The 13,905-nt window shown below is 31.3% G+C and overlaps 1 protein-coding gene across 1 annotated transcript in view; it reads right to left on the bottom strand.

Moving 5' to 3' along the window:
• The window catches only part of LOC133185339 (vacuolar protein sorting-associated protein 16 homolog), a 765,182-nt gene that overhangs the window by 587,377 nt on the left and 163,900 nt on the right, over positions 1-13,905 (bottom strand). The window contains exons 7-8 of the mRNA XM_061320487.1: positions 2,444-2,563; positions 2,234-2,289 (exon numbers count right to left, since the gene is read on the bottom strand). Of these exons, the coding sequence (XP_061176471.1) occupies positions 2,234-2,289; positions 2,444-2,563 (176 nt within the window). The remainder of the gene's footprint in view (positions 1-2,233; positions 2,290-2,443; positions 2,564-13,905) is intronic.

Below are 13,905 nucleotides of genomic sequence, written 5' to 3'. Positions count from 1 at the left end.
ATTTCATAAAAAAAAAAATGAGAGAGATACATTATATGTATATGAGAAGAAAAAAAAAAAGAACAGAAGGATGAACCTGAAAGTAAAATATCTCTCTCTCTCTCATATCTTAACATTATAAAATATGGAATTCAAAATAATTTTTAATTATTACGAAAAAAGTGAATAGTATATAATTTGTAAAAGAACTTTAAGAATGCTGCATTGGCAGTTCAAGTGATTTCTTTTTTACTTTTCGTACTGATCGTAGAAGATTAAGTAGTAATAAAAAAAAAATACCCAGATAGAAATACTGACACTTTACATATTCGACAGAAATAAACATTCAAACATTGAATTTTTTTTACATTTATGTCTCTTAATGTCATGTTTAATCAATGGATGCATACAACTGCTTGAATTTCATGTGAATTTGCCGATTTTACGACTACCAAACTAAGTATAAGATTTTTTAGTGAATGCTATGTGTTTTGCTTCTTTTTTTTTTCTTGCATGTACATGTACTTTTTCTTCCTCACATGTAGCAACTTAGTATCTTCATTGATAAGTGGTCTACACTTTTTATTTTATTTCTGCAAAATAAGACTTTATTCATATACCATATGAATATCATAATATACTGACTCGACAATTTTTTTCACTATTATTATTTATGATGTAGTGATCAGATGATGCTAAATTAATTATCTGATATCATAGGTATTATTTGTAAATGCCTTTACTCTCAATACCTTTAATACCATATTATTTCACAGAGAAAATAACAACTAAAATTATCGATCCGTATCTATGTTTTACATTGAATAATTATTAAGTTCAAAGACAATGTACCTGTACTTGGATTTGTACCTGCGCACTTATAGCATACGTCAGAAATATATTAATTTGCACAATCGACATGTTATTTTTGTTTTCAATTGAATATGAAATATGAATTCAACAGAAATCAAAATAAATTTATTCAATTGATATATACATGTATACCGTCAACGGTGAACCAAAGTCTACACTGAACGCTGCTGTTATGTTACGACCTTATATGTATGATAGTGAGCTGTTTGAATTAAATAATTTTTCATTTACTATTTCTTTCTAGCAATTAAACCAACATACCTATAATTTCAATTCTAATTTTATTTTTATAAACAAACCATTTTCTTCCGTAATTTTCTTGCACGGTGGAACGGAGGGTCACCCGATGAAACGGTAATGTCCACGGTGTGACACGGTGCGTCTTTGGTGTAATCGCAATATACGCACACGGTGGAACTCCGTGTACATGGTGTAACACGGGGTATTTTCCACCATGTGTTTTCCACGGTGGGGTGGAAGAAACTTGTGAGCTGTACTGTATTCCATGTTAAATTTTGATCGTTCATTGTGGTCCTGCCCTACCCAAGGGGGTTTTGATTTGAACAAACTTGAATCTATACTACCTGAGGATGTTTGCACACAAGTTTCTTCCTTCTTGGCCCAGTGGTTCTGGAGAAGATTTTTAAAGATTTTTCCTATGTATTCCTATGTAAAACTTTGATCGTCCATTTTGGCCACACCCTACCCCCAGGGGTCATGATTTGAACAAACTTGAATCTACACTATCTGAGGATGTTTGCACCTAAGTGTCATCTTTTTTACCACTGCAGTGGTTCTGGAGAAGAAAATTTTAAAAGATATTTCCAATGTATTCCTATGTAAAACTTAGATCATCCACTGTGACCCCATCCTACCACCGGGGGTCATGATTTAAATAAATTTGAATCTACACTATCTGAGGATTTTTCCATATAAGTTTCATCTTTCTTGGCCCAGTGGTTCTTGAGAAGAAGATTTTTAAAAGATGCCATTAATTTTTCACTAATTCTTAATTATCTCCCCTTGGAAAAAGGCTTGGCCCTTCAATTGAACAAACTTGAATCATCATTACCCAAGGATACTTTGTGGCAAGTTTGGTTGAAATTGGCCCAGTGGTTCTTGAGAAGAAGTCGAAAATGTGAAAAGTTTACGCACGATGCACATCCGCATGACGACAGATGAAAACAGATAGCAATAGGTCACCTGAGTGACTCAGGTGACCTAAATAAAGTTATTAGAAACAAACAGAAAATTTGTGGACGGAAGAATGACAGATGGACAGACATACAGACAGCTAAACAGACGGACAGACAGAAAGAGTGATACTATAGGGCACCCTCAAATCCTTGCAAGGCCCAAAAAAGAAAAATCTCTAGCTTACCAGGAGAGTTGCTGAGGTGGAGTTGGAGATTTCGTGTTGAATTCACAGTATTTTTTCTATAAAATATGTCAAATACAATGTACTGCATAATATATATAGGAGTTCTCTGTGACAACATTCTACAGTATGAAAAGAAGGAAATCAAATTTAAAAAGCCATATTTGAGAAAGTTAATCAAGAAATATCATTCAAATGTTATTTGTTACCAACCTGAAGATCTGAGGAGCCTATCCATATCACCCCTTTGTCTGTAAACATGGCAAGGAAGCGGTTGTTGAATGATAGTGACATATCCAGGAACTTTGATACTTCTGTAGAGATTTCAGGGGTCTGTACAAAAGAAAACAAAGAAATACACTGATGCACCATGTTCCAAAACAAAGTTAGAGAACAGACCTTTTTTTTTTACTCTGGTTGCTCCTTAAGGAGTAATGACCCTCTCCCTAATTTTCACAATTTTTTTTAAAAAACTTTCCAACATTGATTTTTATCTAGAACTATTAGCATTAGATTCAAAGGAAAAATATAAGGATGACGTATGAAGCACTGCTTGATTTTTAATTATGTCAAACCATGACATGAAGAAGTTTTAACATGGAGAAAAGGAAGAAAAATAATCTGTTATCACAATATAAAATTATCAAGAGGCCCATGGGCCTTGTAGGTCACTTGAGTATCATGTAACAACTTTCCCACAATTGAATTGGGTTCTAGTTTTAAACCAGAGGCCATGAAATTCACAATTTTGAAAGAGGCACCCTTGCTCACCATAAGTATACACTTTGTTTACTTGATACCCAGAAGCAGAGCAGAGGATTAACTAGAAAACTGACCAGTCAGCAAGGGCCCCGCCGAAGGGTAGAAATATAAGAGTGCAGCTTACAGAATGAGAATTTTACTTGATTACAAAAATTTTAAAATATACATGTATGAAGAAGAATATGCAACAACAACTGTGTTTATAAAATTTCAAGATAATTCCTGAATATCCAACAACCTGTAAAAAGTATACCTGTATTTACACAAGGCAGTAAAAAACACTATATCTATAATAACTCAATTATAGGTATATTTAAAGCATGTGTTTTATAAAATGCCAGCCTTCAGTAAATGCAAATATCACCCAGGCTTGACCTTAAGTTAACTTCAAAACAAACATCAGTTGCTGACAAAGGTGTTAATTTATCTTAAAGTGACAAATAAATATAAGCCTCTAAAATATTCTGCACTAGACAAGATGATTAATCCCAGGGGATTAATTGTACTGCTCTCTCATCCTTTTCTTCCAAGTCTTCAAAAGAACTTTTTCAGTAATGATAGAATGAGGTTATTATTGGGCTACCTGTTAAAATTAACGAGGTTCGCTCCTGAGCTTTTGAGCAGATTTTTATCTTAACCTATATTTCAAAAATTCTGCATAATGTTTTAATTCTTACAATAAATTTGGATTCTACAATGCCAATTTAACTATATTCAGTTAAAACTACACGATTAAATTCCATACCAAAAGCATTAAGTGAGGAACTATATTTTGTGGCAGAAGGTTTTCTTAGAAGAAAATGATCATATTTTCTCTTTCAAAGTATGTTAAGTTTGGATTCTTATTTTTACATGCAGTCTGCACACATAGTTATTTTGTGCAGTGGACTGTTTTATACTGGTCCTAAATTGTCTATTAGATAAACTGTCATGAATTCTATCATCATATTTGATAAATATAGCAAATATTTTGTGAAAATGAAGGGAAAAAAAAGTCCTAATTTAGCTTAAAATTAGCACTATTTTAGTTATATCTAAAAATTAACATCACAGACCCTCACTTTTAATTTTCTTTTCTGAATATATACGATACTTTTAACCATTAATCTTAAATTCAGTAAAATGTCATTACTTTCAGATGATTTTTTTCCTTGTTAAATTTTTAATGCCAGAAAAATGAAAATGTTTTAGTGCAAAAAGGTCAAATAATTGAACATGCGGAGTAATTTGAAAATTTCTTCATTGTCACAAATTTTAATGTGTCTATTTCAGATGAAATAAGACTGTTTTTGTTCCCATAATTTATTTGAACAAAAAATATTGGAGGAAAAACTTTAAAAATTGATTTATGTGTAAGACGTATTTACAGTGCAAAAAGGTCAAACTAAATGCTCTGTAGCGCCAAAGGAAGTGCATTGACCCCCATTTTTTGTTTTGATTTTTAATAAAGCTATGTGTATAAATTCTAAAAATATACTTGATAAAAAATTCTCATTACTTTTGATGGCAGGATCCAACCTCCTTAATAGTGTTCTTGAATTTACAAAAGGCAGTCAAAAAAAGAAGAAAGAAATAAAAAAATAAATTAAAAAATAAAAAAGATATCATTATGTATATCTTTGTTTTTAGAATTCAATAAATTCATAACTCATTGTGTATTTTACCAAAATAAAGCACATTTCAGAGAAAGTAAAAATCATTCAGAATTGACCTTAACTTCAAAACAAACTTCATTTGCAGACAGAAGTGTTATTTAATCTCAATTTGACAGAAACAGATAATGCTTTGGATTTTCTTTAAGAGGAAAGTTAATTAATCCCACGGGACTAGCTGTAGCTTTCATAGTTTACAATAGGAACATTCTCAGCAGTTATCTCTCTTTGCCCTGGCATTCATTCTAATGTAAAGTTAAGGAATCTACCCCACCACTCCAGCTCCAAACTGGATGACATAGAGAACCAAACTTAGCATCAAAATATGTCTTACTGCCTCTTCAACCAACATACCAAATTTGAACTTAATTGGTCAACTATAAAAAAAATTATTAGAAAAACAGAAAATTTGTGGATGGAAGAATGACAGACGGATGGACAGACAGACAGACAGAGTGATTACTATAGGGCACCCGCAAATTCTTGCGGGGCCCTAACAAGAGGCCCAAGGGCCACATCGCTCACCTGAGCACTTTAGCTAGGAAAAAGCAGAAATCAGTTTAGTATTGAAAAGTTTAAATATAAAAATGGTTGGGGAGGGTATGATTTGAACAAGCTTGAATCCAAACTTTCTAAGGATGGTTTTGAATTAATATGACACATACTATATACCAAATTTTATTGGCGTGAGAGAAATATTCGCGAGTTTAGCGACCTATATTAATTACGAATATTAACCACCATGTACCATTTATTTTGCTTTGTATTTGTTGGGAATGTTTCCTCAGGCACGAAAATTATTCATCGCTGATTGATTTCAAACTGACGAATCGAAAATTAAAAATTATGCGAATAATAGTTGGTTTACAGTAATGGCTTTGCTGTTCTTAAGATGAAAATTTTTATTGATATATCCTTTATATTCCCTTGTATAACTATGATCCCCTACTATGGCCCCTCTATTCTCCTGAGGGGGTGGGGGTGGGGGGGGCATGATTTGAACAAATATAAATCTACATTTAACTGATTATGCTTTTATATTATTATGACCAATCATGCCTTTGTTGTTCTTGTGATGATTTTTAAAGATTTTTTCATATGTAAAACTTTTATTGCCCATTTTGGCCCCACCCTACCCCCGAGGGTCATGATTTAAACAAGCTTGAATCTACGCTATCTAAGGATGCTTCCATATAAATGCGTCTAATAATCATGGCTTTGCTATTCTTAAGAAGAAGATTTTTCTTATGTATTCCTATGTAAATCTTTGATCCCCCATTGTGGCCCCACCCTACCCCCCACGGGTCATGATTTGAACAAACTTGAATCTACACTTCCTCACAATGATTCTATGTAAGTTTCATACTTTCAAACACAGTGGTTCTTGATAAGAAGATTTTTAAATGATGCCATTAATTTTTTGCAAAATCATAATTATCTCCCCTTGGAAGAAGGCGTGGCCCTTCATTTGAACAAACTTGAATCCCCTTTACCCAAGGATACTTTGCGGCAAGTTTGGTTTATATTGGCCCAGTGGTTCTTGAGAAGAAGATGAAAATGTGAAAGCTCAGGTGAGCTAAAAATAATGCATTTTCACTTTATAATCAGTAGAGCCCCCACCCCACAAGAACCCCTGACCCTGGGGCCACACATTTCACAATTTCGGAAGAGCATGCTTCTCCATAACGGGTTTTACCATGGCGGCCCACCATGGTAAAATTTATGTGCGCCATGGTTAAACTAGCTGCACCATGGTCATAATTGGCGACCGCCATGAATAAATTTTTATTGCATTTCAGTATTGACACCTACTTTTTCATGACTTGAGTAGTTAATTGTGTTTATACTATGACTGGCATGCACCTCATGAGAGAAAGCGGACTATGCTAAACAACAACACGGTTGTTGATCAGCAATTATGCCATGAAGCGTGACAATTGAGAGTCAGTCGACTAATGATCAATATCTTGAGAGTTTATTTTTCGGTACATATGTAATTTAGGGGATGATCTTCAACATGTTCCCTATAAAATAAATGATTTACAAAAAATAAGACATAGCGCAGTATCTTAGTAATGTAAGATGTCAAAAACCGAATCGTTTCTGAAGCTAGAAAGAATTCATCCTTTCAAAATTTCCTATTTCCTTGCATATAATCAATTCCTCTAGCTGTTCTTTTTAAATATTATTTTTTTTATCTTTCTGATAAAGAAAATGCACATGAATGCCTATCACCAAGTCTGAGTTTTAGAGTTACCTCCATTTTATGAAACATCGTGTGGCGCTATTTTTTTTAGACTGGGGCACCTGGAGAAGTAAAAACAATAGAGGGAAATCATCGAAAATGCAGTGTAGTAAAAAAAGTTTAGAAAGAACAGCACAAGGTTATTTAGTTAACTGTTTCATTTTTAAATATATATAAGGAATTTCTTTTCATTTTAAATGACATTGACCTACATTTCAAGGTCAAACATGCCAATGCAGTTGGTCCCATGTCTGTAGCATACACCCTTTGAAAAAAAAGTTCATTTAAATTGAAGCAGCAAAAACTTTCAGGGACAGTAACTCATAGAAGGGGGCCAAAGAATCCCTTCGCACTGAATAGATTGAAAAGTGTACTAAATTAGTCGAAGGCACTCATGAAGGTTTGGAATCTCTGCGGTTTACAGATTCGGAAGAATTTTCATATCTAACATATTGTAGAACCTTATATTATATACCTTAACCTAAAATTTCAAAGTATTTTGTCAAAAAACAAAGGAGATATTAAGATTTTTGTTTCATCAAATCGGAACAAAGCGCTGGTGCATGCGCATGAGTTCATGCTAATTTGACCATGTCATCTTGTTTGCACTACTAATATTCCTTTATGTTATGAGTTTCAAGGCATTTCATCGAAAAATATAAAAGTTACAGCTATATTAAGTATATCTGTCATTTTACTCATAGCATGCGCCAGCACGTGCATGCATGTGCATGCAAAATAACCTTTGACAAGCACATCTACACAACATGCCTTTTAACCCTAAAAAGGTTTTAACTCAATTGGATGAGCAGTTTCTGAGAACACTCACGGGCAATAAAGTACCGGAGAAGAAATAAAAAAAAAAAAAATAACTAGAAACTTGTTGCCATGGCAACAAGAAGGTCTTCCGTCCCTTCTGCGTCATCAGAGAAGGTGATTCCTCACTCACTCTTAACACTATCTTATAACGTTGTGCATTCCTTTTAACTCCTTCATACATGAAATACTATAAAACATAAATTGTAAAATATATCGCATAATTCGAATGGAAAATAATACCAGATATCATTTCAAAGGTACAGCCTTATATTTCAGCTGAAAAAGGGGTACAAAAAAATCCAGACATTCTGGGGATTGAGTGGAGGTCACCCACCTGAAAATTGAACATGCTAACCATTACGCTAGTGGGACCATTTCTTAAAAGAGTCTCTATTATCCATCGTAAAATCATTGAAAAATATTGAGAGACAAAAAAGTTGAAAAATTCAACTTTTTTTAATTCGCTTCTTGTGGGGACCAGAACTATTGATGACGCACAAAAGGGCGATTCCACAAATCTAGAAGTCATGTTCTATCATCTCTAATAAGTCTCCAGTTCATATCTTTAGTCATTCTTTAGATCTGCCACAGAGAAAAATCCATTTAAAATCAGGAAATTGCCCGGAACATGGAACCGGAAGTGAACGCTTCCAAAATTCTTTCAAATGTAACAATGGCTTTTTAAAATGCATTATCCCTGAAAATGCGATGAAAAACTACTAAATAGTTCTCAAGATATCGCGTGCACAATATTTGTTTAAAAAATATATTACTAATAATTATAATATTTATTTTCATTTTTCAAACAAATTATATATTATGCATTCTGAAAAGAGCCTCTATCAACACTACTTAAATCATCGAAATACATTGAAAAACAAAAAAGTTGAAAAATTTGACTTTTTTCTTTTGCTTCCATTAGCGACCGGAAGTACTGACGACGCACAAAAAGGTGATTCCGCAGATCTAGATGTCATGTTTTATTATCTCTAATAATTCTCTAGTTCATATCTTTAGTAGTTCTTTAAATCTGCCACAGAGAAAATTCCATTTAAAAATCAGGAAATTGCCCGGAAAATGGAACCGGAAGCAAATTTTTCCAAAATTCTTTCAAATGTAACAATGGCTTTTTAAAACACACTATTCCTGAAAGTTTGACAAAAAACCACAGAATAGTTCTTGAGATATCGCATTCACAATATTTGTCTAAAAAATATTAATAATAATTATAATATTTATTTTCAATTTTCAAACAAATTATATATTATGCATTCTGAAAAGAGTTTCTATAAGCCCTACTAAAATCATTGAAATATATTGAAAAACAAAAAAGTTGCTGAATTCGGCTTTTTTCATTCGCTTCCGGTAGCGACCGGAAGTACTGATGACACACGAAAAGGTGATTCTGTTCACCTATAAGTCATGTACTATAATCTCCAACAAGTCTCCAGTTCATATCTTTCGCCATTCTTGACAAAAACGGTCGACAAAATTTCATTTTAAAATCAGGAAATTGTCCATAACTTGGCACAAGAAGCGAATTTTCAAAATTTCTCCAAGATGTATCAAGTTCCTACAGATGCGCATTTTCCTGAAAATTTCATTGGAAAACAATTGAATAGTTGCTGAGAAATCGCATGCACAAAATTTAGGGGAAAAAAAATAATAACTAGAAACTCATTGCGAGCAATGAGAGGTCTTCCGTCCAATTCTGGAAATAAAAACGAAAAATTCAAGCTGAAAAAGTGATAAAAGAAATTCAGAAACTCTGGAGATTTAACCCTGGTCATCAGCATGAAAATCAAACAATTTCCCATATGGGTGAATTAAAAAAAAATGACCACCAAACTAAATTTTTTTGGCAAAATTCAACTACTTATAACATATTTTTCACTTATATCATCATATTGCAAATGCATTCTAGTTTAAAATCCTGAAGTGGCAATAGAATAGACAATTGGATTAAAAAGTTTCAGAATTTTTATTAGTAAAATTTCTTTTGAAAAAAGAAAATATCATTACACCATAAAAGACTTTCTAAAATACATAATCACAAGAAATTATAGTTTTTTATGCTTTAAAATGGTAAAAGGGGTATAAATGATTAAATCTAGACCTTGAATGAGTATCTTCTCTTGCACATGTGACAAAAAATTGGCTTTTTGATTGTTATTTTACATTATTTTTTCAATTCTGGTTTGAAAAGTTTTAATATGAAAAAAATATGAAGCAATAAAATTCCCCAAAATTCACTTTCTTGTTCGTTCAAGTCAATTCTTTAAATCTAAGCCAAAAAAGAATTGTTATATATGAGTTCTCTTACGAAAAATACTAGATTTTGAAGTGACCCTATGTTACATTATTGTGTTGCACTCCTGACATCTGATATATATTTTATTTAACATTGTTTTAAAAATTATAACACACAATAACCCATTCTTACTTTGTAAATCAATTTGTTGTGTTGATATATTTCATCGTTTACAGCAGGTTTTTCATATTTTGAAGACCTTAAAACATGATTATTTGCAAAGTGTAATATATATAAATTGTATTTAAAATATATGTGAAATGATGAAAACTATTCCCTGAATTGACTGTAAAATTTCTGTAATTAGTTGATAGACATAGTGTTTTGAACATCAAATAGTATCAAGCATTTTTTTTCAACTTAATTTTTAGTAAAGATAGTTAAAAAGCATCGGTAATTATGAAGTAGTTTTGTTGCACTCCTGACTGCAGTAAAGTTTAAAATTAAAACCACAGAACACAAAAATTCATAAAGTGTTGGCAACATCAAGTGGTAATGAAATTGTGCAATACTTATAGTCCAATACTTCATAATTAAAACAGATGAAAGTATTTAAAATTCGCATTTTATCTGGAATTATACCCTATTTTATGCCAAAGAACTAGCTTAAATGTATATTTAGAAGATAAAATATATTTTAAAGCATATTTTCCTTTAGAAGACAAACACAGTAACCCACCAGAAAAATTCTTCTCATCATTTTTTCTTTCTTTTTATTCTTATTGGATGATTTATAATTCTAACATATTTGTTGCACTCCTGACCAAAAGCATTTGGGCCTTTAAAGTAGAATTGTGAAGTGAAAATTACATAAGAACTTGTTCTGTTGTTTCAGTGAAGTTGAGGAGGAATTACTCGAATTTTATGACAATGTTTTAGTGTGTTTATTTTTAATGTTCATTAAAAAAATCACAACAAAGATAAAAACACATCTGAATTGATAAAATTGAAAAAGGAAGGATTTTAATAATAAAACTGTCAATAATTTAGCATTAAATTATACAAAGAGATCATTATTAATTAATGAATACTTCTAAGCATGAATAGAAGTCTTTTCGTCACACAACTTGAATCTTTAAAAAATGTGTTGCACTCCTGACCATAGAAATATGGATCTGAAGCACAGACAGATCCTGTAATTGATAAATCTATTTGGTAAAAATGTTCTTTGTGTCTCTATTTTCCAAAATAAAAATCAGAAAATCATATAATGATAATAGTTTTTTCATGCTTGGGAGCAAAATATCAAATGTTGCACACCTGACATTTTGGGGTATGCACATATACTTGACTCTCATTAATGCTGCTTGTGATTTATATAACATTTTTAATTTTTAAAATGTATATCAGTTATTATTTTACACTTCCAAAATTCTTTTTTGTCTTAATTTTCTATCAGAATTTTACAATTGATGTTTTTTTGGCAACACTACATTTTTTCTGTTGCACTCCTGACATGGTATAACATTTTTTTAAACATCAGCCATGACCACAACCTGATTAAACAAAAGTTACTACAGTCCACATTTAAAGCTCAATACTTTGAATATTATCAGGAAAGTCTTTATTTTCAACATGAAGCATTATTTTTTATTTCACAGATCTCCAAAAAATATTGAAATTTCAAAATGTCACAAAAAGGTGTTGCACTCCTGACAATTTTAGCATCATTTTTGGGCATAACTTTTTTGTTAATTGAGATATCAACGAGATATTTGGCAGGTATTTAGACACTATCTAAAGACATATGCTGAGACATAGAAATCTATTTTCATTGCCTGTATTTTTAGTGTGGGTTGATAAATATGCGTTTGGTCATTTTTTTTAATTCACCCATATCAAAAAACAATACATAAAAGTATATTTTTAATATATTTTTAATACAATCATTTTCGTATTGTTTAGAATTAATACAGAAAAAATATATTATTTTTGTATCACCAACAAATAGGTAGATTATTTTTGTATTAAAATCTGACTTTGATTTTTTACAGGGTATTATTTTTGTATTTTTGGGGACTTAGATTATTTTCAGTATATCATTTTTGTATTTTTGTGGAGTTTTTTTCAAGTGTATTTTTTCTGTATTAAAATTGAACTTAGTAATTTTACAGAAAATTACATACAGTTAATCTGTATTTTTTCTGTATTAAAATTGAACTTAGTAATTTTACAGAAAATTACATACAGTTAATCTGTATTATTTTTGTATTAAAATTGAACTTAGTAATTTTACAGAAACTTACATACAGTTAGTCTGTATTATTTTTGTATTAAATTTGGACTTAATAATTTTTCAAAAAATACTATACAATCAGTATGTATTTTTTTTATATTTATTTTGGACTTAGTGTTTTCTTTTACTGAAATTTGTATTTCTTTGAACTTAGGAAAATTTACAGAATGTCCTTGCAATAAGTCTGTTGGAATTAATATTTTTTCTCAGATTTTATTAATTAAGACCACTGCTATAAAGGTTGCTTTTATACTATTTACATTTAATTGCTATTTAGAACAGAAAACTTCAGTAGTTTAAATTTGTTAACTAAACAATTTCATGTTTAAAACATGTCTTTACTAGGTGTGAAATTGTCATTTGGAAAGAGATAGATACGTCTAAGGGGACACCTGTGCTGTACATGATACTTGTAAACACGCGGTAAATTTTGAAGTTTCAGAGTTTCAGACTTTCTTTTTGTGTTGAAAATTTTACAGCGGGTTTACAACCGAGTGTTTACAACTATCACCAACAGCACAGGTGGCCACCTGCAGGCTAACAATAGAGAGTACATGTTATACTACTCAAAGAAATAACATGATTTACCAGTGAAAACACATCCCAACCAAAACAAAAACAAACATGGAGAGTTCCACTAATTACAGTACCTACGATGTTTTCTTGACTATACAACTCAATTTAGTATACATTATATTTAATTCAGTACGTATTACAATTACATGGAATAGAACGATTTAATTATCCGCTTTTAAAAAAAAATTAAATAAGAAATTATTACAAAAGAATATCATAAAATAATATAGAAAATGTTGTGAAATTGGTGTAAAGGATAGTTGTTAAACATTATTTCAATCTCTGGTACCGTACGTATGAGTTAAGTTGTCCGTCAAAAAGGCTATATATTATGTATCTCCCGCTCGTTTTGATCATTATATTTGAACTTTATGGTTTACTTCACAGGTCAACTTGAATATAACAAGAATAGATATGGGTTACCCCCATATCCAAGATATTCGACTTTCAATTTATTCGAATTTTCATTGTGCTCAGATGATTTCTCATAAAAAAACAAGTATTTACTGACAAATCGATACTCAAGCTGTAGAAAGTTAACTATAAAAGTGCCATAAATATCCTAAAGTGACATAATATTTAGGCTACTGAGTTTCAACATCTTTTGTTGAATAAAAATATGCATGTACTAGGAAACAAACTGCATGAACATATAACGTTACATGCATGTAGTGACTTTATCACAAAGTTGCACATGCCTAAAAATAGTTTTAATTTCACATAGAACATAGACTAAATATAATTAATAGTATAATTTTAAAAATGTATTTAACACCTCACTCATTTTCAGGAATATTTAATCCAAACAGCATGTTACAGGCCTGTAGCAACGTTTTCAAAGTGAAGGGGGGGGGGGGGCTCCGAAAAAATCCCGCGTACTATGGGCCTGTGCTACATGTGCACCATCTAACTTTCCAAATTATAGAATCTTCTGTAAACAAGTCCAAGCCGCTATGGATTATCAAAGATAGCCCAATTTTTTTTTTTTAAATAGCAGAACTATAGATCTATCAAGGATATATTTTAATTTATTTTTTAATTTTGTGCTATTTAAGTACAATCACTCAAAGTAAA

The sequence above is a fragment of the Saccostrea echinata genome, unplaced genomic scaffold (assembly GCF_033153115.1).
Source record: "Saccostrea echinata isolate AGI-Se365-2 ecotype Australia unplaced genomic scaffold, CSIRO_AGI_Sech_v1 ptg000001l, whole genome shotgun sequence".
Lineage (NCBI taxonomy): Eukaryota > Metazoa > Mollusca > Bivalvia > Ostreida > Ostreidae > Saccostrea > Saccostrea echinata.
This window is presented reverse-complemented; position numbering and strand designations above follow the sequence as displayed.